Source organism: Rhodnius prolixus, unplaced genomic scaffold (assembly GCF_049639745.1).
Source record: "Rhodnius prolixus isolate KJV_2025 unplaced genomic scaffold, Rpr scaffold_5, whole genome shotgun sequence".
Lineage (NCBI taxonomy): Eukaryota > Metazoa > Arthropoda > Insecta > Hemiptera > Reduviidae > Rhodnius > Rhodnius prolixus.
The window spans coordinates 26,635,962-26,648,899 of record NW_027411624.1 but is presented as its reverse complement, the minus strand read 5'-3'; the positions used below and the strand labels follow the sequence as shown (position 1 = coordinate 26,648,899).

At 31.8% G+C, this 12,938-nt stretch overlaps 1 protein-coding gene and 1 long non-coding RNA gene across 9 annotated transcripts in view; one reads left to right on the top strand and one right to left on the bottom strand.

Annotated features, from left to right (window-relative positions):
* The window catches only part of stumps (DBB domain-containing protein stumps), a 125,264-nt gene that overhangs the window by 107,569 nt on the left and 4,757 nt on the right, over positions 1–12,938 (top strand). For 4 of the 8 annotated variants that reach the window (XM_074137060.1, XM_074137061.1, XM_074137062.1 and 1 more), the window contains 7 exons: positions 9,482–9,623; positions 10,704–10,921; positions 11,010–11,197; positions 11,845–11,989; positions 12,089–12,240; positions 12,347–12,467; positions 12,575–12,765. In XM_074137060.1, coding sequence (XP_073993161.1) covers positions 9,482–9,623; positions 10,704–10,921; positions 11,010–11,197; positions 11,845–11,989; positions 12,089–12,240; positions 12,347–12,467; positions 12,575–12,765 — 1,157 coding nt within the window. Of the gene's footprint in view, positions 1–5,319; positions 5,339–6,463; positions 7,168–9,193; positions 9,213–9,261; positions 9,398–9,481; positions 9,624–10,703; positions 10,922–11,009; positions 11,198–11,844; positions 11,990–12,088; positions 12,241–12,346; positions 12,468–12,574; positions 12,766–12,938 lie in introns of those variants that run through there. The other 4 variants (XM_074137066.1, XM_074137063.1, XM_074137067.1 and 1 more) reach the window with 4 other exon arrangements.
* LOC141458722 (uncharacterized) lies at positions 221–5,200 on the bottom strand. Its single transcript, XR_012461137.1, has 4 exons — positions 5,032–5,200; positions 4,814–4,946; positions 2,708–2,807; positions 221–1,538 (listed from the first exon to the last, which is right to left on the bottom strand). It is a non-coding gene; the product is annotated as an uncharacterized lncRNA (long non-coding RNA).

Sequence of the window (12,938 nt, the reverse complement as noted above, 5' to 3'; positions counted from 1 at the left end):
ACTTTAGGATGTTAGAATGCATCTTAGGGAAAGTTGAATCTTCTGAAAAAATCTGTTTCAGTATATATAGTACGGTCTAACATGAAGATTAAATGTATCAGAATTCCTTGTTAGAAAAAATATTATTTAGTCGCAGGTGAAACTGTTCCAAACAGTTTTTTTTAGGGTATTGTAACTTTATAAACTGTCGAGATAGTTTCATCTGAACTTGATTATAGCGAGGTTGTAGGGTAGCTGGATGGCACACTTCGTACATTTTATTGTAGTGCATGTAGATATATAATGCTGAATTCAAGATCTATTTAGTACATAATTCAAAATGTATATCTTTATTATTCACAGTGTATTTCTTTTAATTTTACAATAGAATGAAAATTCTCATCCTTGAGTAATAAAAAGATACTAATTACATGTATAAAAAAAACTACTACCTAATTTTAAGAAGGTTGACAGCAATTGATTGGTTAAGGCAATCCTTTGATCTCTTACGTCAAGGTAATGGCAGAAAATATAAGTTAAATATTTACCTTATAAACTAACAATTTTACCTCTCTGCTTTGAAATCTATGTGTCTACAAGAAATATTAAAAAAAAAAAGTACAGAAATTTTCTAGTTTATTAAAACTAAAAATTCTTGAATTTTTATCTACATCTACATTAAGTTAAATACCTAGACTTATTTCAAAAGAAGAAAAATTAGACCACGCTGAGAACCCAAATTCGAATGCCGGTCCTTGGAGTTTCTTCTTGACAGTGAGCAGTAAGTTGCTCCTAGGCAGAGAAAATCTACGGGTCAGTTGGATTCGTAGTCAGTAAATCCGCGTAGGAATCGAGAACGCTAACCATTAGCTAATCCCTTCGCTGTGTATACTACAATTTTATTACAATAGCCCAATAATAATCAGTTTAACGGGGTCAGATAATCCAGTAATTGACCATACAGATTTTCTTTACTGTTTTATTTTATTTTTACTGCTTTGTTTTTCATTCCAGTAAATTTGGTTTTGAATATAAATTGAAATATTAGTATTGTACTTCATATCTGTTGACTTGTCTACTTCGATATCAATTTCTTTTTATTTTATTGCCTTACATCTGTAAACATGTCTACTTTGATTTTTTATTTTATTGTATTTGTAACATTTTTTTTTCTCATCTGTTCTGGATAATATTTTTATTTGTATTTTCATAATTAAATTTGTAATGGATATATCTGCTCTTTTATACATAAATAAATGAATTACTAGATAATAATGCCATACAATATAAGGTAATAAATTCAATAATCCTGATCATTGAACAAGAAATAGTTAATGTACCTTTTTTAAGCTATAAAATGGTCTGTATTTGATGCTACTTTTATCATCTTGTACTGTATTATAGGAAATAAATTTAAGTACATTAAAAAAACATTTGTATTCACTAAATAATTTCTAATTAAAACAACAATGCGTTAGCATCGGCCGGTAAAACTTCCTTCTCACGTCACTTCAAACGTCAGAGTTCTAAATTATTCATTTATGAACTGGTAAACAAACCTAGAGATGAATTTTAATGTAACCCCTAAATTTGCTTCTTTTTTTGAAAAATAAAAAATCACCAAATCATATTTATGGCTTCAACTATGCATTCACGGTAATAAGAGATGAGTCACGTTTTCTGGGCTAGAGAGTGGGTGCTCTCAACGCCTTAATAAGTCGCTTGTAAGCGCCGGATTGGATTATCTGGGATCACAAATGTATTAGGTAATCCAAAAGGGAGATGAGAAAATGTAGCAAAGATTCTTAGCTTCAGAAGGGAACATTTGTTACTGAATTTAAAAACAAGAATGTTTAGAACGGTATTTTCTTATAAAATTATCAATTGCGTTCTAGTGGTATGTGAACAACTATTTAGAGTCAACTATCAGGTCCCTTCAACGATACTGAATAGTCTTCTATTTTTATTTTTGATTGCCTTTATTATTTATTTTTATTTTTTGAAATGTTATGTAGTGAGTTCTAGAACCTTGGAATCAATATGGGAATATTTCCTATAAAGAACATTTGGATTCTAGTAGAAAATTGTGAAAATTTTAATACTTAATTTTTAAGTTAATTTCTTTATGGTTGTAACGTAAAAAAAAAAAAAAAAAAAAAAAAAAAAATATTTTCTAGAACTTTAAAAAAAATTACTGGAACGGGTTTGTTAGAGAAATTATAATTTCATGTGATTTTGTTATTTTTTTTTTAAATTTTGTTCTTCAGGGATTTTGGTGTGCGAGTCAGTTATATGAAAAGTTTTGTGCGTCTCAAGAGACCTAAAACATAATACAAACAATGAAAACTCTATTTTTATAATCTAGATAATCATAAAAATGTGGAATGTATATTTGAAAATAACAATATTTTTCTAAAGGTTAGAAAGAAAGATTACGTTGTCTGTGTTCTTTTCAGACAGTTTACAAAATTACATTGGATGCCGTGTCCTATTTTCTCATAACAAGCTTAAGGACAAATAGGACAGCTAGTGGAGAAAACCTTGCCCTCCTTGTAACGTAATAAAACCCAAAGTAAAAGAGATAGATTTAAGTTGTTTTTCTATCTTCTGGCTTTTCACTATCTTTTATAATCAAACTACCTATCATAACAACATAAGTAAATAAGAAATGCGCGTCGCTGATGAATGCATCGTTAAATTGAATACCTTCACGTCTATGGGCACTTACTTATGGAGACCATTCCAACTGTACGTATGTGCTAATGTTACCAAGTTTGTTATAGTCGAGGTTAAACATCTTTTGAATAACAAATGTGATTTTAATTTATCTGCAAGAAAAATGAATTAGTATTGCTAATAGACGGAGGGTTTTAAGTACTCTGTACCCATCATGCTTAGTACAAAAAACTGTTCTCTCGTTACAGTCAAGCCAATTTATGAGCACCGCTATTGTAGATTCTAATGGTCAAAGTAGGCTGATTGGACAATCTGAAGACTCTTATCTAATATAAGAGCAGCAAGTTGTATCCCTGGGACCTCCGCGTCATGTCTAGGCACTACCATTTAATTGCAGTGCACCTTCATGTAATATTAATATTACTATGATCTGCGATTCACTTGTTTATAAGTTGCTTTTGTCAACTAATCGGGTTGTACTGTCGTATCGGGTTAGAGTTTATTGATACCTTATTAGTATATTTAAAGTTTATCTGTAAATAATTTCTTTCTATAATAACTTTTAATTATTATTATTTTTAAAACTTATAAGACACATTTAAGACTATGATATTTTGGCTTTAAAAATCTTCCACTTGGGTTCTAGATTTTGTTGGGGGACTAGTATCTTGTTGCGGTTCAATATTCCAGCAAATGCTATGATCAAATAGCGTCTGTGTTACCAGCACTTTCAATTTAAAAAAAAAATGCAAGTCTATCACTAATTCTTTTAGAAGACTTTCCAAATTTCTGGAAATTCCTAGGATCATATTTCCGCTTCACTGAGATTTTTCTAGAGGGTCTACTTGCTTATCAGGGCTTTGAGGAATGTACACCCTTCCACATGGGACAAATTTAGTGAAACAAAGTTTTCAGAATAGTTTCTGATTGTATAAACTAAGTACAATAATTAGTGGGACATTTCCTTTTCAAACTAAATAGTGCTCCCAGCCCGCTTCTAACTCTGAAAATAGTTTAGTAATGTATTGTCCATTTAGTGTACTATGTAGAGGTATACGTACATTAATGTTAATGGAGTTACAAGGAAATTAACGGTTGTTACTTGGTACTAAATATTTTAAAACTGAGATTAAGGAAAAAAGAGGTATTTTGAAGTAATTTCGATTTAGAAGGGCGTTAAAAATATATTTTAGAATGAATAATAATAATAATAATTATTATTATTTATTTATTTATTATTTGTTACAACTAGCAGTTTTACACGAGAGTTGAGACTTCACAAAATATAGTAAAAATATAATATACATTACGAAAAAGTAGAAAAATTACACCTATATAATAAAAAACAACCAAATAGTGCAGCACAATGTATAAGGAAGATATCCTCTGGACACATTTGAAAAATTTAACAAACTCACAAACATTTATATTGACTAACTAGTATCATTCATAATTAAATATCTCAACTTCAATGAACCCAACACATAATACACAATGTCATTGATCTTGTCTGTACTGTCAAATACAAACAAACTTACAATATCAAGGTTCATTGAAGGGAAATACTTTAGTATATATACTGATCGCGTAGAGGTCCGTATATAGGGTAGTAGAAAAAGAAATGTTCCATATTTTCTATTGCACAAACTGCACAACACGCCGCCATCCAAACAATACTTATTACCTTTATAGAGTATCCAATAATAATAATAATAATAATAGTGTATTTCCTAACGGGAAGGGATTAGCTATGAGGTTAGCATACTGGACTCCCACGCGGAGGTCCCGGGTTCGAATCCAGCAGCTGACCCTTAGATTTTCTCTTCCTAGGAGCTTCTTACAGCTCACTGTCCGGTGATGGACAGTGTTGTCTGTAACGAGAGAACACTGTCCGGAGGCCGGCAGTGCACTGGAAAAAGCTCCGGGCGCTAATGACCTCAGCTGTTGATGCGCCAAAAAAAAAAAAAAAAAAAAAAAAAAAATAGTGTATTTATTAAGATAAAGTATACATTATACAGAAAGATGAACATAAAGCAGTAGCACTTATCAGCATGGACAGAATCCGTCTGCCGAGTTGCTAATTTATGTATAATTACAAACAACTTTTTACTTTCATAATTAATAAAAAATTAACAAAGGAAAAAAAACGAATTTATACCTTTAGGAGGTGAACACGGAAGTTAATTATATAAACTCTTCCAACAACAATTTCCTATAATGTAGGGCATCTTTTAAATATTTACAGAGCAAAGACCAGTCCTTGCCAACATGATATTTACAAATTTCATCTACTGAGAGGACATTTTTTTAAAAAAATATTGCCGCATATAGAATTATTTAATATTAGAAATAAACAAATATCGCGTAATCACTCACATGACTTACTGTCGTTGATTTTATCCGAAGTTCACATGGTGTAATGCGGGACAGAAACAAAAGGAAATTGGTCTATTTACACCAGAATAATTTATTTACCTATGATGAATGAAAATAAAAACCCGATCAGAAATACTGTAAACATGTGTTTTTCAAGGATAAAATCAACGATAACTAACCTAACCACATTTTCAGTCTATTACGATTTAATTTCTTTTTATTCATTTGATGTTTATTTACAAAGGGGTTAGTACAAGTGTAAGAAGGTGTTGAAAACGGGAACCAAGGGACCAGGCGTTCCCTCAAAGTAAGTAGCTTCCCTGAGTACAAGAGCTTAAAAAGAATTTCCCAGCATGGTTACCAGGTTTATGAGAGGATATGAGAGATTTAATCTTTTGGACTGGGTACCCGAGAGTCTCGTTCTTCCGCCATTTTCTCTTCTTGGAGTTCACTCTTAGGTAATTACTAAGTGCTGATGGGGGAAAGATTAATACATGTTGATTACATCTCTGGAAAGCAATGGGGAAAGGTGCCTAGGTAGAGGGAGTGGTAGTCCCGAATTTCCGCTTTGTCCCGGATTTTTCTTGAGAGCCTGCTTGCTTAAAAAGGGCAGGAGTAATGATCACTATTTCAACTTCTTAATTTGGGGGCGCCTTCTTTGGGATTATGGTGATGGCGTTGCGGTTATTTTGGATATCATGGAGAGGTTATCTCTGACTACTGGTTCCCCCTCACGTCATGTAATTTCTTTGCAAGTTGGTTCCCTAATTTGGGGGAGCGTCTTCAAGCTATTCGCTTACGGGGATGAATTCCTCTGTCGCCGTTTGTTATGATTCTTAATTCTCAATTAATTGCAGCAAAGTCTCTTCAATGAAAGGTGATAAATTATAATTTATAGTGATAATTATCACTCGCATTGGAGATAACGTAAACATAACTGACACGAACACTTTGATATTATGAGTTATTTAACAATTTGGTGGAATTCAATTACCACCCAAAGGTTTGTTGTCGCCAAAATGTAGGTACACGTATGTTCCTCTAAGGAAGCGATAGTCAATCAAAAGTAAATCTTTGTTAAAAATTAAATCAAAAATATTGCTCTGTCAGCCTGTACCGACAGATCCTCTCAGGAAAAATGAATCACTCACAAGAGGAATTGATCACAAGTGATCCAGTAAAACCCCTATTTATAGAGAATCTTCTTAAACCATAGTGCCCTGCAATACAGTCTACTCAGGAATCTGATTAGTGTATGTAAAAGAACTTAATTTCAGAAGAAGCTCTTTTCAGCATAGATTAGATTATTAATCACTACATTACATGCTTATCTATCATCCAGAGACGAAGATTAATGCCGTGGAAGGTTCTGTATCTGTATTTTGTTTAGAAAGCCTTTCCCTCTGTAGTCTCTGACTGGAGAAAAAATGTAAAAGCCAAGTATTCTTCTAGTCTATCTAGCTTTGAATCTAAATAATTGACAAGAAAGATAAACCTGTTCTTAGAATATGACCCCCGACACAATTATCACAATGGCCCCGGATTTAAAGGAAAGGTTTCCGTACAATTAATAAAATAATTGGATATTTTAATATTCAATAAATTGGATGACAAATGATCACTTTTTTCTAAATACCTATTAATGAAAAAAATATACTAGATAATTCTTCTAGGAGGCGGATGCTAGCCGCGTCCCTATTCACCCCTTCTTTTTTTCTGCTCTATCGTCACTTCCTGTGGCGGGGAAGAAAACAATGGGTTTGTCCTGTTCCAGCTCCTGGAGCCACTCCGCTAGTCGCTACTGTTTAGTGTTAGTGTAACAGAAACCTTAGTTCAGTTTATTTAATCGATTCCAATTCTTTGAAGAGATTGTAACACTATCCATCGTCTTTTTCATGTACTAGTTAACGCTCAAAGATTAAGTTGAAGTAGTTTTTTGTTTTGTTTTTAATGGCGTTTCCCCGTCTATTCAAGTAATAGATGAGTTTGGCGAAATCGCTTGTAATAAAAGAAGTGCCGGTCCAGTTAACTGCAGAGTGATTAAAGAGAAAAAAACGCTTTCGGCTCCTATTTATAGAAGAGTGTAAACTGTCTTTTTTTTCATCAAAACTGTATGTTTTTCTCCAATATTCAACGGTAACTAGTTGTTATATTTATTCAATAAGTAAATAACATAAGTATAAAACACGTAAGAAAATAAAATGCAAATTTATTTTTGTTTCAATAATATCACAAAGTGACAATCACGCCAAATTTAGTAAAGGAAATTCATTTTCGGTTAAGCAATGCCTATTTTTTGAGGCGTGCGTTACGTCTCATTACCGATCAGGTGTCTTGGAGAAGGCGAGTAGAAAGAAAAAAATACTTTTCTTACATTTCTTTTCACAATAAAATCCAAGGCTAAGATTGGAAGTCGAACCCAGTACCACAACATGTTCATCGTCTCTAACAAAAGAAAGTTGGGATACAAATTTTCCCACACTTAATTTTATGTTTGGAGAAACAAATAAAAGATGGCAACGCACTAGCACAAAAGTTGCTGCGCCTAGATGAGTCAGAACATACCTTTATTTCAATTAGCTCCTATCCACGAATTAAATAAAAACTTGAATATGATAATATATTTTTATTTTTTCAAAAACCATAAAAATGGAGGTAGGAATAATATTAAGTGTTCTTTGGAGTAGGAGAAAACTTACTGCTTATTTTATAGCAATTCTTAGACATTTATATTTACCACCAAGGATGATAAAAAACATCTCACATTTTGCTTTTCTTCATACTGAAATAAATTTGATCTTGATGAGTTTCAAGTAGTTATTGTATATTTCATATCTAGACGGCGCCCATTACAGATGAAATGTAGGCAGATATTACCCACTTTTCTTCTATTTAGAGTTAATATTAGAGTTGAAAGTTGAAATGGGAGAGTCTGAACCGCTAATTGTCTTCCTAAGAGATCTGCCCAACCTTTCACTAGGTCAAATATAAAGTGCACCATTCATAGAAGCTATTTTCTGAAAGTCCAGGATGATTGGACCTACTGTTATTTGATACAATCGTACGCCTTCAAAAACTAACAATATATAAAGTTGTTCCGCTCAAATAACTAAGTAAGTTACCAAATTTGGCCTTAATATAAACCTGCTAAATGGTCAAAATATTGAAGACTTCTTTCACAAGTGGAAGAAAAAAATTTATAAGAATTCTTGGGAGAGTCTAAACGACTAGACATTTACAAAGTCCAAATTATCGAACAATGGTTTAAATTAAGAAAAGCTGAAAGTGATGTGCGTTTCGCATTGGTATGATTATATGTAGTTATTACAAGCATTGAGGAAACAGATTTGATTGCAAAAAGATGTAATAAAGAACCAGTTATGAAAAAGAAATACGTCCCATAAGTATAATCTAAACTGATTACGAAATTAGCCAAAAAAATATTTATTTAACATTAAAAAAGTAAGTTCTTGTAACAACATTTTCTGGCGAGTTGATGAATTTAGAGCTTATAATTATGCTTTGTCGAAAAAGTAAAGAAAAAAGAAGGTAATTTGTGTATGAAATGTACTTATTTATTTAACATAGATTTTTTAACTACATCACGAAACTTAGCTCTGAATCTAAAGAAGTTTACAATAACTGTTGGTGAATCTACAAGATTAGATTTAAAAAAATACATTATTGTTAATATGTAATTGGCTGTATGGTTCTAAATTTGCCATGGCTGCGAAAGAAAAATAAAATCCTTTAACTTTTAGAAGATCTCTCATTTTGTAAATTAAATTAAAATATATATCAATTCAATGAAACAGACCTCGCAATTTGTATAATTGAAGTTAATAAATATCGTATATGTTTGCGTCTCTCGCTTCGGTACAACTAGAACATTTTGGTCGGATCACCATAAACAGAATAAAATACATAAACAAATCTAAAAATAATGTATTAAATTTCTTTTTAAAAACTTCCGTATTCTATTTCACCTGCTGACTAACTGACTTCCCTATTACCATTTATAACTAAAAATAGCTAAGATATAGATTAACTTGGTAGAGGAGAATTACAAACAAAAAGAAAAAGCCAGTGGCTTTAGTTTATTGTATATACTAACTCCAGTATATGTAACTGAGTACAAACATCTTACAAAAAAGGTCTGGCAAAGAATGAATAAACAGAAGGTAAACTATTCCATTAGACGCTTTTTATCTTTGGCTAGCTCGCTTTTATTGTTTATTTACATACTCTCCTTGTTCGCTTTGAAATAGAAGAAATACTCACAAAGTAAACTATCCTAAGGGAGTTTTTTGAACTAGTAGGCAATGATAGTTTGACTTAGAAGGGTCTTTTTTTTTATATAACTTTGGTAGGGAATTTAAAAAACCAGACTTAGTTTATTGAGTTTAAAGTACAACGATAAAAATAATTGCTATGTTTTTCTTTGTTGCAGTACCAACAGGTAAACCGAGTAGCACCATGTTAGACATAGTTATTGTGAGCAGCAAAGAAAGTACCACTGCAACGCTCTGGGTTAATTACCTGTCATCATGTTTCCAACAAATATCAAGAGAAGAGAAAAGGGAACCCTTTAAGTAAGTACATTTCAACAAAATTATTTTGCAAGATTCGCAGTGATGGAGTTGATAAGAAACTTATTGCTCAATATTTTGCTACATCTGTTAAATTAAGTTTATTTGTTCGCGATTTTTAACTGTAAAACAATCTACGGTAGCATCTTCCCATCTTCCTTAATAGGAAGTTCCCTTTTTCTTAAAGTGAGTTTTAAATTGAGTCATGTGCATATCTATGTACAACTAGCTGCTCTTATTTGTGCATTTGTCGTGAACGAATATTCTTCTCAGGACAGAGATTCGCAAGAAAAATCGTTTTGTTGGCTTTGGTGGGAAAAATAACTCGAAATTTTTGGTCACAAGAATCGAAAGTGAGGTTTCACTGATTGGTTTTTCGATACTTTCTCAAGGTTAACTCCAACGATTTAACGATTTTTTTGATCTGATCCATCTTTTTTTCAGAGATACCAACTCTGAAATTAAATTATCTGTAATTTTTAATTGAGCCAAGTTCTTTTAGTAAGTTCTGGGGGAGTGTGACATTAGTCCGATATCTAAATGTGCCCTGGTACAAGTGTGACCAGTATGATTTAAGAGTTTCTGATTTTAAATGTCATTTCGATTATACAATAGATTATAATACATAAATTTGTATTTATGGAAAGATCTATTCATAACCAGAACTTTGAAATTTCGCGATTCTAAGGTTTTAAATGAATTAAAAACTTTACCTAGTTATTGTGGTAATTTATCACATACTAATTAGCTCATAGATTTATTCCAAATAAATTGTTTAATGATTGAGTACATTTTTTTTTTAGAGATTAATTGTTCTTTTATTATGACCCGAAAAGTTTGACACAAGGCAAAGGTACCAAAGCCAATCAGATAAAATAAAATAAAACTTTTTTCTGGGGGCAATCTGCCAGAAAAGAAACAACACCTTTACTTGTGTCGCCTCTCTTGAATGTTAAAGAGAACATTGAAATAATAGGCATTCTTCTTACTTGTTCATTGTACTTGCCTAATGTAGCATACTAATTAACTAAATGATGGAAAAAAGAAAAGAATTTCATCTTTTTTTTTTAATTTCTTTATCAGATTGTCGGAAGTCAGTGCTGAAGATGTACTCGGCGGATTACCTGTGGAAGGTGCAGCAGGTTCTAAACTACAAATAGTGATCATTTGTCCTGTATTGTTAGAACTGTTAACATCCAGTCCAGGTGTTCCAATATTGGCATCACTTTTACAACCAACCACAGTTCTGGCAATGCTCCTTGGAGTTACACCGCAAGCTCTTGATACACATCATTTAGCGAGTAAGTATACTCCAAAATACATGACATCACTTATTCAAACTTTTCATCTCTAATTAAGTAATTTACACTAGTTATTGTTTTGTCTTAGGTTTATTTAGATTCAGTGAATGGCGAAGGTTGACAGTAAAAGATCAAGATCCAATGTTTGTTGGTGATCTTTTGGGTGTTGCTATGGATATTCTGAGTAGAACTTGGCAACTGAAGCAAGCTATTCAACAGATTAATACAGATGCTAACAAAGCTCATTTTTCTATTGTTCCGAAAAAGATAAAAGTTGTAAGTAAAGAACTTACCTAATCATTTAGTACTAGCAGTTGCTGCCAAATTTCCCAAAATAAGTTTATTATCTCATTTGGTTTGAAACGTGCTATTTCTCTGTCGGTGCACTTGCATAAATATATTTGAAAACGAATAATACCCAACTGTGATTTATTTTGAGTGAGCGGGATCACAAGAAAAACTTATAATTTGTTCAGATTAATTTTTTTTTTTCTTTAATCTCAGTAAGTTTGTGTATTAATTGTTAACTTTTTAATATTCCAGCTTTTATGAAAATGAGATAAACATTTCGAAGACCTAAAGTGTACTAATTAATATTATTAATATTAAAAACTTTCGGTCGATGACATAGTGACTCTATAAATAAAAATTGAGGATAAAAAATGTTTACATTTTTTTCCAATTGTTGATTTAGGTTTCTTCAGAGCAGTTTTTCTCACCAAACTAGTATTAAGAAAACTGTTTAAGGCGGGGTCGAAAGATTCAAGAATTGTCAAAAAAATAATTAATTATATTTTCTAAAATTTTTGTCTTTCATCACCTTTTAGTACGGTATCTGGGGCGATTGCCCCACTTGCCCGAGTCTCTTGGCATATGAAAACAGCTTTCCAAGAAATAAAATAAAGTAAAGATTAATTTTGCAGGGCCAAAACAAAGTTCTGATCCTTTTGAATGAACCAATAGGAAGCCATGATAAAGTTTCTATTACTGTGGATAGAAGCGGTAACAAATTGGATATTACATCCATAAAACGAAGAAATCCGTACACACTTCAGTTTACAATGCCAAGTAATTTTTTTTTGTCTCATTTTTTAATTAGTTTGTGCTAATTCTAATATTTTAAAACATAAGTGCTCACATTTCTTTTTTTTCTACTTTTATAAAAAGGTTCTTGTCTACAAACGTCCATGTTGGTAACAGTAAATGTAGACAAAAATGGGAGATCATTAGGACAGAGATTGGTAAAATGTGAGTGCAGAATGAGGGAACTTGATCAACTTCTGCGATCTGTCGATAATCCTTTGTTATTTATGTGTCAGGTAACAGTTTACTGAAGTTAACTGAAAATTTTGTGAATGAAGCTAAAATATGTAGTTACAAAAAATAGAGTTAAAAATAATAACGGTTGAAACATTGTTTTCTTAGGCTCTAGGTCTTACATCGGGTGAAAAAGAACAGTTGGATGCTTGTTTAGTTGCAGCATTGCAGAAGAATATGCCGCCTAACTTCAACATCCTTAATGCCCATGTTTCTAGACAATTCAGTAGTAAGTATAAGTAACTAAGAAATAAAGTTCTAATCTGTTTCATCCCACCTTATAGTTTTAAATATATTTATTGTTTATTAATTCAAATGTTCTTTTTTTTCCAAAAGGTAAAGAAGAATTTCCAACATTATTACACTTTGCTGCACGATATGGTTTGGAAAAATTATGTTGGCAGTTATTAGAATGCCCCGGTGGGGAAACTGCTTGTCAAATTCGAAACGGAAATAATCAAACTCCTGCGGAAATAGCTGAACGTTCTGGACATTCTAATCTTGCTCACGCACTTCAAGGATATTTGGTACATGGATTTCTGTGTATTATTTTTAAATCATACTTAGCAATTGGAATTAAACAATCAACAGGGTGTTAACAATAAAATATTGTGGGAAAATTAAAGCACATTTAAAGATTTATGAAAAATTGAATTTTTCATTAGTTTTGCTTTCCGCAAATAGATTCTTCAGCATTATT